Here is a 17,612-nt window from a genome sequence, read left to right as displayed (position 1 = left end):
ATTTTCATGGATATTATATTTTTCCCCTGGCGCCTATCACTATTATGGCAGATACTGGTGTTTCTACATAGATCCAATGTCATATTTCACAATTTATCACCAATTGAACTGCTCTCAATCCATACCACGGCCGATAAAAGTCGTTTCTCTTACTAGAGCCCATTCCGAGCCTCATCCCAACATATCCTTTAGCCAGGTATGCCCGAGGATATCTTCATATGAAACCCAAGAAAAAGTATGAGTCCAGGGCCACTTGAGATCGAGCCAAGTATGTACGCGATAAGCGATTATTTTTCCCGGTGAAAAGAACATGGCAAGTCATTAAATAGTATGGAATGACATCTAGTGCCCAGATATGAATTTTTGGGGCAAACGTCTTCTCCAGACTCTCTTCAGCCTTTGGATTCGAACATGCTTCGTAAACCTCGGGCGCTATGAAGCTTGCAGGACCATTGAATATGAACGTTCAATCACGAATCATTCTAATCAGTTACATGCCTGCGGCTGAGAGAGCTTGGCCATACCCTCTATTTCTCGGCTATAGCCAACGGCCTTGACCTTGGCGCGACCTTGCGAGCTTCCCTCACATCTGGTAGATCCTTCACAGTTGTGACAGGAGATTCTGCCCGCGATATTGTACCAGCAGTCCCGACCCCTGAATACCTTGCTTCCTTCCATAGTTCTAATTGTTCTCTCCGCCGAGCCCGACGGCCAGCACTTAAGGTCGAATCGAGGAAAGTGCGGTTTTAATACTCCGCATCGAGGTTTGGTGAACAGCTTGGTGTCCTTGGCAAGATCATGGTCCATGTATGACACAAGAAGAATCCCAGGATGATTGAGGTAAAAACGGATTGATTGATGAAAGATCACAATATTTTGATACGTATAACTCTGAACATGAATATACTGCGCAGGTAGACAAGACTATCACCTATGATGATATAGCAGCATAGGGCTTCCTAACAAGAACACAAAGATACAGCCACATGGCGAGGTGTCCCCCATCTAGCCTTCAGAAGGGTAAGGCCGGCATAAGTACGACCCAGGCCGCACTCGGTTTAGGGAACGAAGGATGAGCGTTGAGTGGCGACAGCAGATACGAAGGGCTTCTGTTAATAGCAAGGATCAACCGGGTGGAGAGCACCAACTAATGATGGGCGAGTCGCTTGAGCATAAGCGAAGAAGAAACCACCGTAGGGTTTATTCATGTTAATCTCTCAGGCGCTCTCAGTTCCTCTATAGTCACTGGCTGCAATCAATTCTTCGAGGGTGGCCTTCATGTGATGGTCAGCTTCCTCTGGAGTCGGAATAGTCATTTTGAGAAAATTTCGAGCTAGAGCATCCTTGGAAATGTGTCAGTGAGAATCTAATTCTTCGTCCACAAAATGGATAAATACCGCTTGCTGCAGTATCCTAGTCTCCTCTGCAGTTAAGGTGGCACATGCTGCAATGGGGTTCTCGCCTCGAGCCACAAGCAACGCGATCTCATTTGCCCGGGCGACGATCGCAGCATCGATACCATTGGTTGCGGCGCATCTAGGATCTTGTTACCACCAGCTCTAATTTCGGTAAAAGGCCAGCAAAGAAGTAAAAGAAAATAGCGCCACATACATAGTACCAAAGCTCTTTGTGCTCCGCCCTTTCCAAAGACTTGTAGACTGTCAGTAATATACTAGTAGAGTCATCAAGATATCTTTGCTGCTTACTTGTAGAGATAGGTAACCTGCTCACCAGCCTCTCGAGAATCTTCTTCACATACTTTGACCTCCATATGCGCGAGCTGCAATCGCGGCCGTAGAGGGAGAAAATCATTCTCAAAGATTTCGTGGAAATGAGTCGCAGCGAGGACTTTTGGCGCATCTTCGAGACTAAGCAAGTACTCGAGTATACCACAAGCTAACCCGATCCCATCTAGGAAGAGTCAGATTGCTTTCGCCAATCTATTCCTCGAGACGGGAAACAAACCGCCTTCATTGGTCCCTTTTCCGAACTCATCTATGAGAACTAGACTTCTCCCAGTCACTTGCTTGAGACAAAGTGAAACCTGCTGCAGGTCCGTCATAAAGGTGCTTTGAATCTAGAATCATTAGATCCTAGTACCAAACCAGAGTTTATCCCACTGACTTTTGAGACACTCTCTTGCGTGTGTATTTTGGTGAGGATTTTGTCGGTAATACCCAATTCTGCGCTCTCCGCGGGTACGAAACTATGGTTCCATTCGTTAGCTAGCTCTTTTAGCCAAAGCTAGGGCATTGGCCTGCCTTCCAATCTGGGCGAGATAAACAATAAGAGCAACCTGATATTTTCTTAGTAGATAGAAAAGAAGCTTAGGTTACTAGCCTTTTCACGTACTTGCTTCATGTAGACACTCTTTCCGGAGAAATTTGGCCCTGTCAGTAACAACATACTTGGAGTTGAAATATTGACTTCCCCGACTTCATTCTTGTTTGCTTCTTGGCCACCAACAAGCTCAGTGTCATTCGGCACGTAAGATGGGACCGCAAGCTCTTGTAGTATATGGCTTATGATTGTAAGAAACCTAGGGACACAAAGAGGTCGGCGATGAGCCCTGCTTACCGACCACCCTTAATCTTGATAACGTTTTCCGAGACCATCTGAGGTCGTGTCAATTTGTAAGAGCCAGCTGCTTGCGTGAGCGCGAGGAGGCTATGTAATTGGTCAACAGGGTTTGTTGCGCGTTCTTATCCAGCGAGTAGTTAGTACCTGTCGATTTCTCCACAAATATCAGAGGCGTCCACCAGGACATTCTCGTATTGGAGCATCCTTTGTGCCAGGTCATAGACTATTTCGATCTCTTTCTCTACAGAATAACTTAGATTGAATGACTCAGTGATGGAAAGATGTAAACGTACCGCATATCAGGCCGTAAATATCACCAAGTTTTTGATCAAGCTCTCGCATGCGGAAGTCCTTGAAATACGCTCTGTTTTCCGTAATGAAGACAAGCTCCCAGTCTCCGTCAGTTCCACTGTATGCAGCCTGGCCTCTTGCATTTAGGGGAACAGCAATATTGAATCCAAGCTGGGGGAAATATATCACATTCACATCGATATCGAATGTCTCTGGGATAGTTCTGGCAATATCGATAGCCACGTGCTTGAGAAGACTGCTAAGGCCATCGTACTGGTCTTTTATCCGGTCGAGCTCCCGGTCAACGCCTTGTTTCACAACCGTGCGGCCTTGCTCATCAGAATTGTCGATGTCGACCTATTCGAATGAGATATCGCTCTAAACCTCATCATGAGATCACTTACTATCTCTTGAATCATTCGGCCCACCCGGTGCAGCTGGCTTGCTTCAAAGGTACGAAGAGCCTATGAGCAGTTAGCTTGCATGCGACAAGAATTATGAGTACAGAATGACCTTGACACGTATCTTCAAGGCATCCGCTCCAGATACTTCTTGCATTGATACATGAATGTCAATCGCATAGAAGGCGAACTTTGAGCAATTGTTAGTACATCACAGTTCCGTAGACAGAAAAAGGACTTACAGCCAACAAGCTTTCCCACACAGTAGACTTGAAGCCTGTAGTCTTTCCACTTCCGGTACTAATCCCTTTATGCAGATTAATCATGGCAGGCCGGAGATTCTTGATGTGTTTTAAAGCTTTCGTCATTTTTTCAACAACAGCCATGTTATCTGGCCGCGAAAAAACACCAATGAAGTGATGACGTTCACGAATGGCACAGTGGTCTAGGCTTGGGCAAAAGATGATTTGTTTGAGCCTCGCTCTACCCTGAGGGGTATACGCAAATCGACGGAACAAGCCGAAGACCGATAGGCCTTCTTTGCCCGAAGAGGACTTTTTTCCAGGCCCCTGATTGAACATATTTGGATGAGATTCCGACTGTACTATCTGGAGCGACAGAAGAGCATTTCGACTCATCCACCTAATCGATGCGGAGATCAGCATTACTGAGATGGGCATTTCAGACGTGGACTCGATTTGTTACGGAATTGCAGACAAAACTCACATGGTGTCCTTCAGATTGAACATCTTCAAAAAATGGATTCTTGGTGAGCAAGCTTCACTGGACTCCGCGTTGAAATTTGTGGCTCGGCGCTTTTGGAGATAATTGAGGATGGCTCCCACACAGCCAAGCGTCACCGGGTTCTCCGTATTAATGGCGCTAGAGATGTGAAGCAAGCGGCCCTCATTTAGCGTGAATCCAATATTCTCAATGCCTCCTTCATCTGGACCAGCAATGCCGGAGTGTGGGACAAAGAAACGCATGCGCTGCTCGTGAGCGGATGATATCTCAAGCGCAGTCAGTCGAGTCTCGGCATCCGAGGGACTAAACTCTTGATTTGGACGAATATCAATCCGGTACGGGAGATATGATGAAGAACCTAAACCATACGATCAGTTGCATACCGCTGGCCCAAGCAATTTATTGACCTACAGTTATCTTGCGCCAGGTTTTGCTTTTGGTCAAGGTCAACTCGAGACGGCGCAACGACGACCGTTGGTTTGATTTGAAGAATCACTGTGAGCGGGTGAGCGGAGTTCCCTGTAGAATGGTGAAGCATATTTGAGATCTCACAGGTATCGATGACCTCCATTCCACCTGATCGACCATCACTTAGAAGATATAGGGTTTCCTCTTCGTCAGAATAGTAAGCGCAGCCTACAGTTCCATTATCCTTCATATCAACAGCAGCTATGACATGGCCGAGATCATGATCACTGAAGGTATCTGAATTCGCAGTTTCCCAATGATTTCCTGTCTGAAACTGGGTTCTCAACTGTGGCTTCGCGAAAGATGAGGTTTGGTGTTGAGTGGCACGTAAAGAGGATGGTCCGCTTGCTGCCGAATCAGATCTCGAAACTTCGCTATGCGGAGTGTTACGAGATGGCTCAGTAGCCGATGAACGTTTCCTTTTGAGTATCGAATGCATTGCGGTGTGCTTTGAATGGGAGTTGAAGATGGAAGAGATAATGTCAAGACAGAACTTGATGGTTTGTCACGGCGAGATCACGTTGCCTGTCACCTCAGCACCCACACTAACCCAACGATATGCGAATGTCAGAAGTATCTGGTTTAAATTCCAAGGATTCTACAAATTGCCAGTAGGTGCGATCTGGTATACTGTTCCAATATAAAGAATAGTGTTTGATAAATTACAATTTGAAGGGCATTTCGTACTAGTATACAATGTGAGAATGGGAGTGTATGCATAAATCCAAGCCAGTAAAACACCATAAATGCAACGTCAAAATACCTCCTGCATGTTCAAGATCATGCTTGTTCCTCTTCCCCTCCTTCGGCTGATATCAAAAGAGTAGATTTATCATCACTTAGCGAGACCCTCGCGGTTTGGCCAGAGACAATTTCGCCGCGAATGATTTTGTCAGCTAAGCGGTTGCCAATCTCTTTCGCAATCAGGCGGTTGAGAGGGCGAGCACCAAACTTGGGATCATATCCTTTTTCACATAGCCAGTCCTTGATCTCCTCATCGACCTGAAGGGTCATGCGACGGCTGTCAAGTCTGCCCTGAAGCTCCTTGATTCGAATATCAACAATATCGCGCAAGGCCTCCTTCGAGAGACGCTTGAACATAATGAACTCATCAATACGATTCAAGAACTCGGGTGGATAAGCATGCTGGACAACATCCATGACTGCTGCCTTGGCATCCGCAGGCAGTTCGGCTTCGCCGGTCTCTTCGAAGGTGTGAAGGGGGTCAATGCCAGTCAAGATATCAGCTCCCAGGTTTGAAGTGAGAACAATTAGTGTATTGCGGAAGTCTACTTTGTGTCCTTGAGCATCGGTGAGGAATCCCTCGTCAAGAACCTGGAGCAACAAAGCAGAGATATCCCGATGAGCTTTCTCAAACTCGTCGAACAACAGCACAGCATAAGGTTTGCGTCTCACGGCCTCAGTCAGCTGGCCAGCATCATCATAGCCAACGTAACCAGCGGGCGAACCAATAAGACGGCTGATGGTATGCTTCTCTTGGAATTCACTCATATCAAATCGCACAACGGCTGACTCGGTAGAGAAAAGAAACTCGGCCATCTTCTTGCACAGCTCTGTCTTGCCCACGCCAGTAGGCCCAAGGAACATGAAAGAGGCCAATGGGCGGTTTTCACCGCTCAGCCCGGCCCTCTGCATGCGAACGGCATTGGCCACAGCAGACAAAGCCTCATCCTGTCCACGGACTGACTTGCGAAGAGTATCCTCCATGTGAATCAGCTTCTCGACCTCTCCCGCCATCAGTTTGTTGACAGGGATGCCAGTAGTCCGAGATACAACGTTTCCGATGTCGTCGGCAGTCACCGAGTCATGGATAAGAGTTGGCTTCCCTTTTTCTTGCTCACTGCCTTCCTTTGGCAGCTTTGCTTCAAGATCAGGGATTTTGGAGTAGCGGAGTTCTCCGGCCCTAGCGAAGTTACCTTCGCGCTGCGCTTGCTCCAATTCAAAGCGAGCCTGCTCCAACTCTTCTTTCGTGCGCTTGATCCCATCGATCTCCGCCTTTTCAGTCTCCCAGACTTCAGTGAGTTGTTTCGCTTCGTCTTGTTTGGCCTTGAGATCTTCCTCAAGTTTTGCGCGTCGCTCTCGACTGCTCACATCCGTCTCCTTGCGTAATGATTCGAGCTCAATTTGAATTGTGGTAATCTCGCGTTCCAATTCGCGGATAGAATCGGGTTTCGACTCTTGCTGCAAACGTAGTGCGGAAGCAGCTTCATCAACCAGGTCAATGGCCTTGTCAGGAAGGAATCGATCGGTGATGTATCGGTTACTATACGTAGCTGCGGCAACTAGGGCTCCATCCGTAATTCGGACTCCGTGATGCACTTCATACTTGTTTTTGATACCACGCAGGATGGAGATTGTGGATGCAACAGAGGGTTCACCAACTAGGATTGGTTGGAATCGTCGTGCAAGAGCAACATCCTTCTCAATAAGGCGATATTCGTTCAGGGTGGTAGCTCCACAGCACTGAAGCTCACCTCGGGACAATGCCGGCTTCAGCAGATTGCTTGCGTCGATACTGCCCTCTGCTTTACCAAGCCCCAGCAGTGTGTGGAGCTCGTCGATGAAAAGGATGACTTTCCCTTCGGCATTTTCGACCTCTTTCAACACTGCTTTCAAACGCTCCTCAAAATCACCCCGAAACTTCGCACCCGCAATCAGCGAACCCAGGTCCAAAGAAACCACCCGTTTGTTCTTAATACTCTCCGGGACATCGCCTTGCACAATCCGCTGCGCGAGACCTTCAAGAACGGCAGTTTTACCCGTACCAGCTGCGCCGATTAAGACGGGATTGTTCTTTGTTCTCCGCGACAGAACTTGGATCGTGCGGTGGATCTCGGCATCTCTTCCAATGACAGGGTCCAACTTTCCGGCCTTCGCTTTTTCTGTCAAGTCCACTCCATATTGTTCTAGGGCTGGCTTCTCTTGTCCACCACTCATGTCCATGCGGTGAGTGCCGCCCGGCGGATGAGGGCGACCATTGGCGTAGTGGCGCACCGAGCCTGCGGCGGTGCAAGCAGCTGGCGCGAGCAGAGTTTGGCTTTTAGGGATGACCGATGAGCGCAATGATGTGGCAGTGGGAACTCGACTAAACGGACGGGATGGTGATCGTAGAAGCCGGCTACTGCGCGCAGCTAGAGATAGCCTCGCAGCCATGTTGCGCCGGGATTCGGGGAGGTAGACCAGATATAGATCGGTATCTGCGACTTGCTCTTCTCCTGATGGCTGTCGGAAGAGTATGTGAAGCTGTTTCAGCAATAGTAGCCTCAGAAAATGACTGTATTCCGTACGACTGCGAGACGCGCGCAGGGGGAGACAGTACGGGCGATATATAGGCTTCGCGGGCGGCGCGGAGGCAACGCGATGCTTCTCGAAGACTCCACCCATTGGGCGCTGAATGGCGGAAGCTCCACCAGCGCCCAAATTGACTGGACCAAGCTCCGTCACGACTGAAATCACGTGGTTGCGCCAATTTAAGTGAGAGAGAAAAAAAAACCTTTTACCCCTCGATCTCCCACTCTGTTTTTCTCCTCCATAACCCCCCCCCTTTTCCATCTCCCCTTAAAAAAAGGTCCCCCAACTTTCACAATGGGCTTCACCGACTTCGTCTCTGATACCGGCCTCACTCGTATGCGCTCCCCTGGTTAATCCTCAAGAACTTTGGACTGATTGCGTCGCTAGTGGCCAACAACTTCCTGGCCTCCCGAAGCTACATCGTCGGGTAAGACCCAACCCCTTTGTTTTGATGGGTCCCACCTTGTTCGTCGGTTCTTTCTTGTTTCCGTACCCTGCCTTTATGATGAGAAAAAATTGGTCCGTGTTTAGGAGGCGGCTTAAGACCCCGCTATATGACTACATCCAATTGCGAGCAATCGCGTCTCTGATCTGGTTTTGAACAACTTACCAATTGCAAACCTACGACTTTGACTCAATGGCAAATTAATTCAGGGCAAGTCACTAACTATCCTGAATAGCAATGCCCCCAGCCAGGCCGATGTTGTGACCTACAAGGCTTTCAGCGCCGCCCCTGACGCCGCGAAGTACCCCCACCTTGCCCGCTGGTACAAGCACATCGCCTCTTACGAGGATGAGTTCTCCACCCTCCCCGGTGATGCCTCCAAGGCTTTCACCGCCTACGGCCCTGAGTCCACCGAGCTTCCCTCCAACCCCAAGGACAAGCCCGAGGATGATGAGGAGGAGGACCTCTTCGGCTCCGACGATGAGGAGGAGGATGCTGCCGTTGTTGAGGAGCGTAACAAGCGTCTTGAGGAGTACAAGGCCAAGAAGGCCGCTAAGCCCAAGCCCGTTGCCAAGTCTCTTGTCACCCTGGAGGTGAAGCCTTGGGGTATGTTTAGATCGCATATTATCCCCACGTTGGCATACATACTAATCGCGATATTACAGACGATGAGACCAGCCTTGAAGAGATGGAGGCTAACGTCCGTGGCATCGAGATGGACGGTCTCGTCTGGGGTGCTTCCAAGTTTGTTGCCGTCGGCTTCGGTATCAAGAAGCTGCAGATCAACCTGGTTGTCGAGGACGAGAAGGTCTCCACCTCTGACCTCCAGGCTCTGATTGAGGAGGACGAAGACCACGTTCAGTCCACCGACATTGCTGCCATGCAGAAGCTGTGATTTAAATGACCATTCATGATGAAAAACCGGCATGATGATGGATTATGTCTTAGGAACCCATAGTTACGAAACCTAGAACTGGCCTTACCGGTCAGTGTGATGAAAAAAATCAAAAATTTTCATGACCATCAACACTCCGTTCTTGATATTAATAGACTTTCAGTACTCGATATACAGTAGACGATTCAGGTGACTTGACGAAATTTCGATGGTGGGGCGTTGGCGGGGTTAACGTCGCATGTGGACTCGAGGTGCCATCGCTGGCCATGCTAATTTCTAGGTAGCGACAGTCTGCTAGTTGTCAATGCCAGTTCCAACTTGGAGTTTGAAGGAATCATCCGAATTGGGGCTCGCAGGTTGGTTGTCATTGCAGTATTTCAGAATTCTCCAGCTTTTTTCTCATGGAGAATCTACTCGAAGAACGAATATAAATACATTCGCTCAAGTGGTTGAGTCTCTTCTTGGCGTCATTCAATAGATACTTACGACTTTAAAACATGCGTGCTTCCGACATGAGACAAGTACTCGGAATACTACCTAACTAGGCAGAAGCAATAGACCTACTCTTCATGGAGCAGATTCCCCGTTCTTTCCAACGTTCTACCGTAAAGCTCGCAAGTGCGGTTACATTTCAAGATTACCAACATAATTCTAGGATTCATCCTCCTAGGATCACGGAGCTGAGGCCAGTTACCAACTCGCAAGTAGTTTCAGAGGAAGAAATCCATTATGTTGCCGTTTCGGCTCTTATAAGTCTTCCAGGGCAGGTTCTGTTGTTCTCAAGGACTCGGAGTCATAGTCACGGCACTGTCCGAGTCCTTGATCCTTCGATTTGACGCGGATGGTATGTCTCGCGGTCCCTACATTTGGTAAGCACGTGTCATTCATTGAATCTAGAGATATCAACAGTCAAATACCTCAAAATTAAGAGAACACCGATGTGCAATGTATGCAGAGATCAGTATGCCCAGCACACCTTGAGATCGGAGTGTATGGCCAACCGGGGGGAAGGAATATCCCAATTGTCCGGTGTTCTGGCCGGAATCTTTCCAGTCTACTCCAAAATCCTCTATTTATGTTTATGGTCGGTGTAAGAGAATGCTTCTTGTATGCTCAAGTCTACTACTAGTACTTGTAAAATAGCCCAGCCCTGGAGACGTGGAGAGGTAACGCGTGTTTATGTAATCAGGATATGCGACTCCAGGCTTGGCGGTCTTCACTCTCACGTCCGCCGAGCTTGTTAAAGATTATCCTGCACATTTCAATCGGCCACTGGCCTTTTTCGTTGCCCGATCGAATGAACGGCTTTCGCCTGTAGGGAATCTACAGCAGACAAGTTGGCTACCGTACACTTCGACTGGTCAACCACTGCTATCCCACCGTCCAAGATGGGCTTCGTTTCGCGCATCGTCACATTATTTGGCCTGGTCCTCCTGGCCCATGCGTATGTGCTTCATATATTGACTAGAAGTCCGAACTAGGCGAGATAAAGCAAGCTAACATATGGAATTATAGAGGCTACTCCGCCCACGAACATACCGTCCTCTCGAGCAATGCCGCCGCGGCCATTCCCCAAGATATCATCATCGAGACTCTCGCAGCCGTGATTTTCGTATCAGCCGGGTTAGTCCTGGGCTCCGAGAACCTGAAGCCAATCAGCTGGCGTGACTGGGCAGGCGAGATCGAGCGGGACGGCGGTGCACGGAATCCATATGCCGCACTGGAGGAGCGGTATTCTTTCTGGGACATCCGGGTGAGTCTTCCCACCATGTGCCGGAGCTCTAAACTCTGGGTCCAGGGGTACGGTATATCAGTTCGCAAACAGCTGCTGACCGTGCACAGGCCAAGCGAAAAGAATTCGGGGACTGGATCCGTGGTCAGGATGTTCTGGCCAAATAGGGACCTAGGAAACAAGCTTCTGGACAATCCATGGAGCCACGCAGTGATCCTCCGTATAATATGCTATGTGGCAGATCCGAGGCGATTAATAAGATAGTGTGTCGCAATTGACTGACTTGGCCCACCGCCCTCGACAAGGGCTCTGCATGGTATACGTCGGCTTGGGTATTGCAAGTACAGAGGGTCCCTCGGCTCCGGAGGGGTGGCTGAACCCTCTGCAGCTCTGCAGGCAGATCGCCAGATCTACTCAAGTCCGGCTGCATCTATCATATGTAGAAAACAATTATGCGCCAGGTCATAGACCTTATTCCCCCTATGCATCATCTTCACTTGATTTGTTTCTTATGCGCCATCGTAGCTTTACGTCGAATCTACACACGGTGACAGACAGCTCCAATTTCTAGTGTATGGAGCACCGGTAATGACTCCATCTGGTCACTGGAAACCAGGATGTATATCAGGAAGAAAGGGTAGGAATGGCGTGATTGCAGGATAGGATGATCGGGCTCCCCACGAAGTATTGAAATATTATACATCTGCATACAAAATCTGGTGTGCGACCTCGCCTCTCGGGTGAACAGCATACGCGTGGCCTGTCACACAGAGCTAGGCTGGTCCGAAGCCGTTTCTGGACACGTCCTCAAGCTTAACTAGACCGTTCAGCCACGGTACGAAAATACCTGCACATACGCTGTACTTGCATTCCTCCTCACACAGCCCAATGGCTAAACATAGAAAATGGGTTTCCGTTGTCATGGCAAGACATGTCTTAAGCAGATGGGGCCTAACTCGAAAGTTCCACGTTATCAGGTGCCACTCATTTAGCCCAGGTAACGGGTAGATTAATACGAGAAACACAAACACAGCAAAGCTTGCGTGGGGTCATGAAAATCCCAGACTCATTCAGGAGCCCCACTGGCCCGGCCGATCTGGAGAGCTGCGTTCTGCAGTTGACCTGGACCTAATTGACCACAATCAAACCCATCGCCTGGATTGTTTATTTCCTCCTTAATTGCCCTTTGCTTTTTCCGGTGCTGTTCAGGGGCACCCTGCAACCCTTGATCTACTTGTCGTCTTCCCCCTATTCTTGGCTTGGGCCCTGTACTAGTATTAAATACACGACACCCTTGTCTGTAAATCCCTCGGTTCTCAGCGACCCAAAGTTGGCGCTGCCGATCTTTGTTTTGCTCTGGGCGAGGTGGACGGTACCCAGTCCGGCACTAACCAGATGTCTCAGGTCGTTGGGGGAACCCATCGCCTGGGCCTAGTGCCAGGTGTCTCACCCACGCCACATCTCTCGCCATCGGATAGACTAACCAGGTTAATGTCAACAAAAATAAACCGTAGAATTGGATAGAAAGAGAATTGGATAGAACCTTGGAACTGGGAGCCATTGACTGGCAACCGGTATTCAGGACTTCTCCACACCCTAAATCGTTGCCTGCCAAGTTTACTGTGCCGTGACGGGGCAGAAGCAACTGGAAGGGAATGCGTATGCCTCCGCGCGGTTCTTCGCCTGTGACAAGTAGTGTGTACGGAGTATACTCCGTACAGTATGTTTGTATGTTTTGGGACTTCTCTTTTCCGCTTGGATCACCGGGATCAGTACCGGCACCCTTCTTATTGGCGGCTTACTCGGTCAAGGAACGAAGGCTGGGGACGCCACCCACCAGGGCATTGCCGATTCGACAGTCTCAAACACCTTGAGATCGCTACCGCGTCTGGCCATATACGCAGGCGCAGAATTTCTCCCTGAGATCGTTCATTCCTGGAGAGGGGCGAGACAGGTCCAACCCTGCCATTGCTCCCTTCTGCGTGGCAATAACACGGTGGGCCTGGGAATGAGGGGGAATGGAGCGATAATGGGCCGAAGCTTTTCCTCCGTGAAGGCGTCCAAAGCACGGCAGGACTAGACCCGTACAGAGTCGGTACCAGGAAACCCACCACAACTGACCCCAAATAGAGGAGTCAAAGGTACCCTAAACACCAAACTTACGGATCTCCTGTATGGCCAGTGTAACCCCTCGACTAAAATAGAAAAAAGACCTTACAGATCCCGGCGCCCTAATGCAGCTGGGCTGTTCTGACTGGTCCACGGACCCCGGCAGTGTTCGTTATTGTGATATTCACCTGGAGGCTCCGAGCTTGCCTTGTTTGGTCCTGGTAAAACGTTCCCTGGTGGAATCCTCCGTAGTGCTCAATATAAATATACCCTTGGCCCTCGTCTTGGGATTCCTCTCTTCTTCAACCTCAGTCATTGCTCCACCTCCCTCTATCTTACGCCGATCAACCTTAATTCTCGCCCTAAACCCATCACGATGCGTGCCTCCATCTTCTTCGCTACCCTCTCGGCTTTCGCCATCTCTGGTGCCATTGCCCAGGACAGCTCCAGCGCTGCTGCTGATACCTCTGTGCCCGTAAGCTGAGACCATCAAATTGCTAAACGCAGCACCACGCCTAACGCCCGTCAATAGCCAAACCCTGAGACCCAGTATCTGACTGAGACCAACTCTCTCGGTGTCCCTACTGGACAGCCTTCGGTTATTACCTCTCAACCTGCAGTGGTGACTTCCCAGCCCGCCGTCGTGACCTCCCAAACCGCTGCCGCTTCCATCCCCGCTGGTCTCACTGCCCCCGTCGTGACCCCCGTCACCAACAGCGGAAGCACCACCCTAGTGACTGGCACTCGCCCCGCCTCCAGCTCCTCCACTGCCGACTCTTCTTCCTCCACCGAGACCGACTCTTCGTCAACTTCTTCCAGTGCTTCTAGCACTACCTCTAGCTCCAGTGCTAGCTCCAGCTCTGCTTCCAGCAGCCCTACCACCAGCTCCCACAGCTCTACCAACGGTGCCCCCCATGGCCACTGCGGGCATGGGTCTCGCTGCCGGTGCTGCTCTCCTCGCTTTTCTTTAAGCGGCCCATCTGTGATGGTGGTGGACTCGCAACCATGGATTTTGTTGCATATATGATTTCATGCTTGTGGAGACACTGGGATTGCAGGTCCAACATGGCTCAATTGTGTCGTGGACTGGATCTGCGGGATGAGGAATGTGAAAATGTCAATTTGTTCTAATCTTTGTGGACATGTTAATTATGGGCGATCTGCTATCTGGCCTGGGGTTTGATCTTTTTTTCAATGCGTGAATAGCATATCTGGGCGCACCCGTTTTTGAGAGTCTTTACGCGAAGGCTCTTGAATGTATTAGTCTAATCAAAACATACTATTCTTGCCATTTTATTGCCTCTGGCTTTACTAGTAGCTATGTAGAAAGCCAGCAAAGTCCCAATTGCGGTTACGCTACCATTGCTGGCCTGTTCGAACTGCGTGGACCAGGGTTTCGTATAGGGCGAGTCTCTCCTTGAGGTGGCCATGGGATGATTCCAGGATAAGCCCCTTGAAGCCCTGGATTCAGGTAAATGCTGCAAATTTAGTTCTTTCAAGGTCTTCCAGGGATGGGAAGTGAGGTTCCTGACGTGCTCCAGGGCTCCCCGGTGCAATATGACTCATGAGCTGTACTGCCTGAAGGGGCCGGAAGACAATCTTAGAAGTATAATAGGACCTGGCTCCTAACCGCATTTGGAAGTGTAATTGAAACGCGAGAACGCGAACGCGTATGACAAATCAGGCCTAGCGTGCCCGTACTGCCTCGACAACCAAACAACAACAAATCGAGAGCCGCTTCTGTGCGATTGCTGCTCCGACAACCACCCCCACGCCATGGTAAGTGCGGAGGTTGATGGCCACCACATGCCAGCCAGAGTAGCTGACGTCGCCAATGCAGGTCTCCAATTTGCGCCGGCTGGCGGCAGACCATGCCGCCCTGTACAGCTCCAAGCTGCCACCATACTATCTGCTGCCGCAAGATGACAGTCGCTTCAGCGCTGATGACTTGTCCCAGCTGACGGTCATGCTCACTGGCCCTCCAGGGACTCCCTATGAGATGGGATTATGGAGATTGCAACTAAGGATCCCGGAAGACTATCCGAATAGTCCACCTAAAGCGACCTTTCGCACGAGGATTTGGCATCCTAATGTGGAGGAACAAACTGGGGCAGTATGCGTAGACACATTAAAGCGGGACTGGCAGTCAAGATTGACCTTGCGAGATGTGTTGATTGTAAGTTGAGATCGCGGACTCAGCACACACTGTTTCTACAACAAAAGCGCTGACTATTTCACCTTCGCAGACTATTTCTTGTCTCTTGATCAACCCCAACCCTGATTCCGCCCTCAACTCCTCCGCCGGCAATCTTCTTCGTGATGATTACGATGAGTTTGCTCACCAGGCGAAGTTGATGACCTCTATCCATGCTCCGATCACCTCCGATTTACAAGACGCCGTTAGAGAAGCCAAGCACCGTGGTGAAGATACAATCCCAATGCCCAAACACAGAGATCAAGGCTCGATCTCCCAGCGTCCCCGCAAGCAGCAGCGCCTTCAGTCTACTGCTCAACCCTCTGTCCGCCCCCGAAGCCGCATTCCAACGCCATCCGGACATCTCCCTCAACTCCCTCGCTCGCCTCCACCGGCACCAGCCATGCCAGTAAACGAAGACATCATGACTGACAGCGAGAACGAGGACCCAGCAAGTGCAAGTAAAGAAAACAACCCGTCGCTATCTCCCTCTCCCGTGAACCTAGCCCCGCCAACCGTCAGCCCTCGGAAAAATGCTTTCGGCAAGCGACCCCTCTCTGTTCTTTCCGTCGCCTATCCAGAAGATCCAGACACAGATATGATGCTGGTGGACTCCGATTCGGATGGGGCGAACGACAGTCCTACAGAAATTAACCCTAATGCCGCCAATATAATCGCCAACATCCCCCTCCAAACCCCTTCGCCAGCTCCTACTCTTCTCGCTCCCACACACCGGTCTCTCCGCACCGTGCCAAAACACCGCGTCTCGCTCCCCCACGCCTCCGCGAAGACGTTCTCATTTATGAGGATGTCCCGGACCGCACGCTGACAGATGTTTCCCGACGCTTTGGCAGTGATGGAAAGGAAAATGAGCGGGCCTTGAAAGAAATTCCCGACCTTAGCCCTACCAGGCAAGCCGCCCCGATGAATGTGTTGCAGGAGAATAATGCAAAGGGAGTCTCAGAGCTCTTGGCGGCACACCTGTGGCAGGCACCTGGCACCAAGGCCTCAAAAAAGAAGGCAGGGGCTCAGAAAAAGGCAAAAACGAAGGCTCGTATCGGGCTGCGACGACTCTGAGTTGCAAACATTTGCTTTTCAGGTCTTTCTTTTGTTGATACTCGAAGTTGCATGCTGGTGTCGGTTTGTTTTGGTTGTGTTGTGTGCGGTCATTTGCAGGGCATTTCGTGATACCCTCTGTCCTGGCTCTTCTGCATACTTGCATTTATTTCGTTGCATATTGGGGATGGCATTACCGGGTGCATTTGAGTTGTGCAGCTTTCTGGCTGTGGCGCTGCATATGATCTGGTTATCTGATGTTCAAAGTTAATGGAAGTATATTTTGCTCTGCACTGGTTAATTGTAGAAGGATCACTGCTAGGCCTAGTGGTGTGTGGTATAATGAACAAAAGTAGCTTATAATAATACACAGGGGCTCTAATGAGTGCTAGGTAATGAAGTAAAGCAACTTGGACCCATAGTATGCTCAGGCAAATATGAATGGTAAATCTTCAAGATGCCAGCAGAACTGCTGCTATATCTCGGTGCTCTTGGGCTTGGGCTCTCCCTAGTGGAGCATCTCCTGACAGGCTACAATGTTCCAGCCATAATGAAGCTGAGCAGCTACAAATGGAATTGTTCGCCTGATTATTTACAATGATTAGCGTTACTGAAAACAAAAAATAATTGGGGTCGTCTCCTATCTCTCTCTTCCAGTTATTTCTTCCATATTAAAGGCTGTGCGTAAAACCCTGAACTCCAATCAGCCGTCGAAGTGGATAACCGTTCTATGGCCGCATTATTAACTCCGTGGTAGAACACTCCATTTCGCCCAGATAATGGAGCTTCTGTGTCGTCATACTGCTACCAATAGAATATTTCTCGTTACAAGTTGCTTGAGTCTTGTGTCAATCATGGTGCTTGAAGGCACCGAGCACGAGCACGAGCCTTACGTGGATTCTTCCATATTGCAGTATACTAGTTCAATTTCTACTGATTTCTATAAGAGCCAAAGCTACTATGTAAAATACCTGGATTAATGGAAACTCGCCGGAACTATCAAGCTGCAATCAATCTTTCCCTCTCGCACCTCCCTGGCCCGCACCCGTGGGAGCAAACCAATGAGGTGGAGATGCTCTGGACAAATAGACTGTTTCCCGGAAAAAATCAAGATGCTGGCACGAAAAGAGAAACAATCGCTGCGACATTTAACAAAGGTAGGTATCAGAGCTTCTCGAAACGGCACAATGATGGCTGGGTTAACACCACCGAGGAAAATGGGGGGAAAAGGGGAGATATCAGGAGCGGCCCTGATAATGATATATTCGATCCGCATGGTGGGTGACGATTATGTCCGTAAATGGGCAGGGAGCATTGACCATGAGGTCTTTACTCTCACGCCCAAAAAAGAATCTGCAGGATAGGCATGCAATAATATGTCCCAA

At 49.7% G+C, this 17,612-nt stretch overlaps 7 protein-coding genes across 7 annotated transcripts; 5 read left to right on the top strand and 2 right to left on the bottom strand.

The window, feature by feature from the left end:
* Positions 1 to 1,217: 1,217 nt before the first annotated feature.
* N7468_002155 (MutS family protein MSH5) lies at positions 1,218 to 4,923 on the bottom strand (the record flags this gene model as incomplete). Its single annotated transcript, XM_058471452.1, has 15 exons — positions 1,218 to 1,343; positions 1,398 to 1,536; positions 1,612 to 1,650; positions 1,707 to 1,911; positions 1,966 to 2,077; positions 2,125 to 2,244; positions 2,353 to 2,521; positions 2,578 to 2,667; positions 2,725 to 2,821; positions 2,874 to 3,228; positions 3,276 to 3,335; positions 3,385 to 3,462; positions 3,515 to 3,914; positions 3,999 to 4,374; positions 4,428 to 4,923. 15 exons carry the CDS (start codon positions 4,921 to 4,923, stop codon positions 1,218 to 1,220), a joined length of 2,862 nt encoding a protein of 953 aa, XP_058334593.1.
* Positions 4,924 to 5,264: 341 nt separating this feature from the next.
* Positions 5,265 to 7,658, bottom strand: hsp78 (chaperone ATPase HSP78; the record flags this gene model as incomplete). Its single annotated transcript, XM_058471451.1, has 1 exon — positions 5,265 to 7,658. One exon carries the CDS (start codon positions 7,656 to 7,658, stop codon positions 5,265 to 5,267), a length of 2,394 nt encoding a protein of 797 aa, XP_058334592.1.
* A 432-nt stretch (positions 7,659 to 8,090) lies between these two features.
* N7468_002153 (translation elongation factor 1 subunit beta) lies at positions 8,091 to 9,136 on the top strand (the record flags this gene model as incomplete). The annotated part of the gene is made up of 4 exons (XM_058471450.1): positions 8,091 to 8,130; positions 8,184 to 8,223; positions 8,477 to 8,847; positions 8,907 to 9,136. 4 exons carry the CDS (start codon positions 8,091 to 8,093, stop codon positions 9,134 to 9,136), a joined length of 681 nt encoding a protein of 226 aa, XP_058334591.1.
* A 1,388-nt stretch (positions 9,137 to 10,524) lies between these two features.
* On the top strand, positions 10,525 to 11,035 carry N7468_002152 (membrane magnesium transporter family protein; the record flags this gene model as incomplete). The annotated part of the gene is made up of 3 exons (XM_058471449.1): positions 10,525 to 10,580; positions 10,652 to 10,889; positions 10,979 to 11,035. 3 exons carry the CDS (start codon positions 10,525 to 10,527, stop codon positions 11,033 to 11,035), a joined length of 351 nt encoding a protein of 116 aa, XP_058334590.1.
* Positions 11,036 to 13,353: 2,318 nt separating this feature from the next.
* On the top strand, positions 13,354 to 13,948 carry N7468_002151 (putative GPI anchored protein; the record flags this gene model as incomplete). The annotated part of the gene is made up of 3 exons (XM_058471448.1): positions 13,354 to 13,452; positions 13,510 to 13,795; positions 13,848 to 13,948. The coding sequence occupies 3 exons, from the start codon at positions 13,354 to 13,356 to the stop codon at positions 13,946 to 13,948; spliced, it is 486 nt and encodes a 161-aa protein (XP_058334589.1).
* Positions 13,949 to 14,753: 805 nt separating this feature from the next.
* Positions 14,754 to 16,000, top strand: N7468_002150 (putative ubiquitin conjugating enzyme E2; the record flags this gene model as incomplete). The annotated part of the gene is made up of 3 exons (XM_058471447.1): positions 14,754 to 14,756; positions 14,818 to 15,153; positions 15,224 to 16,000. The coding sequence occupies 3 exons, from the start codon at positions 14,754 to 14,756 to the stop codon at positions 15,998 to 16,000; spliced, it is 1,116 nt and encodes a 371-aa protein (XP_058334588.1).
* Positions 16,001 to 17,339: 1,339 nt separating this feature from the next.
* Positions 17,340 to 17,591, top strand: N7468_002149 (uncharacterized protein; the record flags this gene model as incomplete). The annotated part of the gene is made up of 1 exon (XM_058471446.1): positions 17,340 to 17,591. One exon carries the CDS (start codon positions 17,340 to 17,342, stop codon positions 17,589 to 17,591), a length of 252 nt encoding a protein of 83 aa, XP_058334587.1.
* Positions 17,592 to 17,612: the final 21 nt, after the last annotated feature.

This window comes from Penicillium chermesinum (assembly GCF_028974085.1).
Source record: "Penicillium chermesinum strain IBT 19713 chromosome Unknown utg000002l:1.0-5270490.0:1.0-5274688.0, whole genome shotgun sequence".
Classification (NCBI taxonomy): domain Eukaryota; kingdom Fungi; phylum Ascomycota; class Eurotiomycetes; order Eurotiales; family Aspergillaceae; genus Penicillium; species Penicillium chermesinum.
This window is presented reverse-complemented; position numbering and strand designations above follow the sequence as displayed.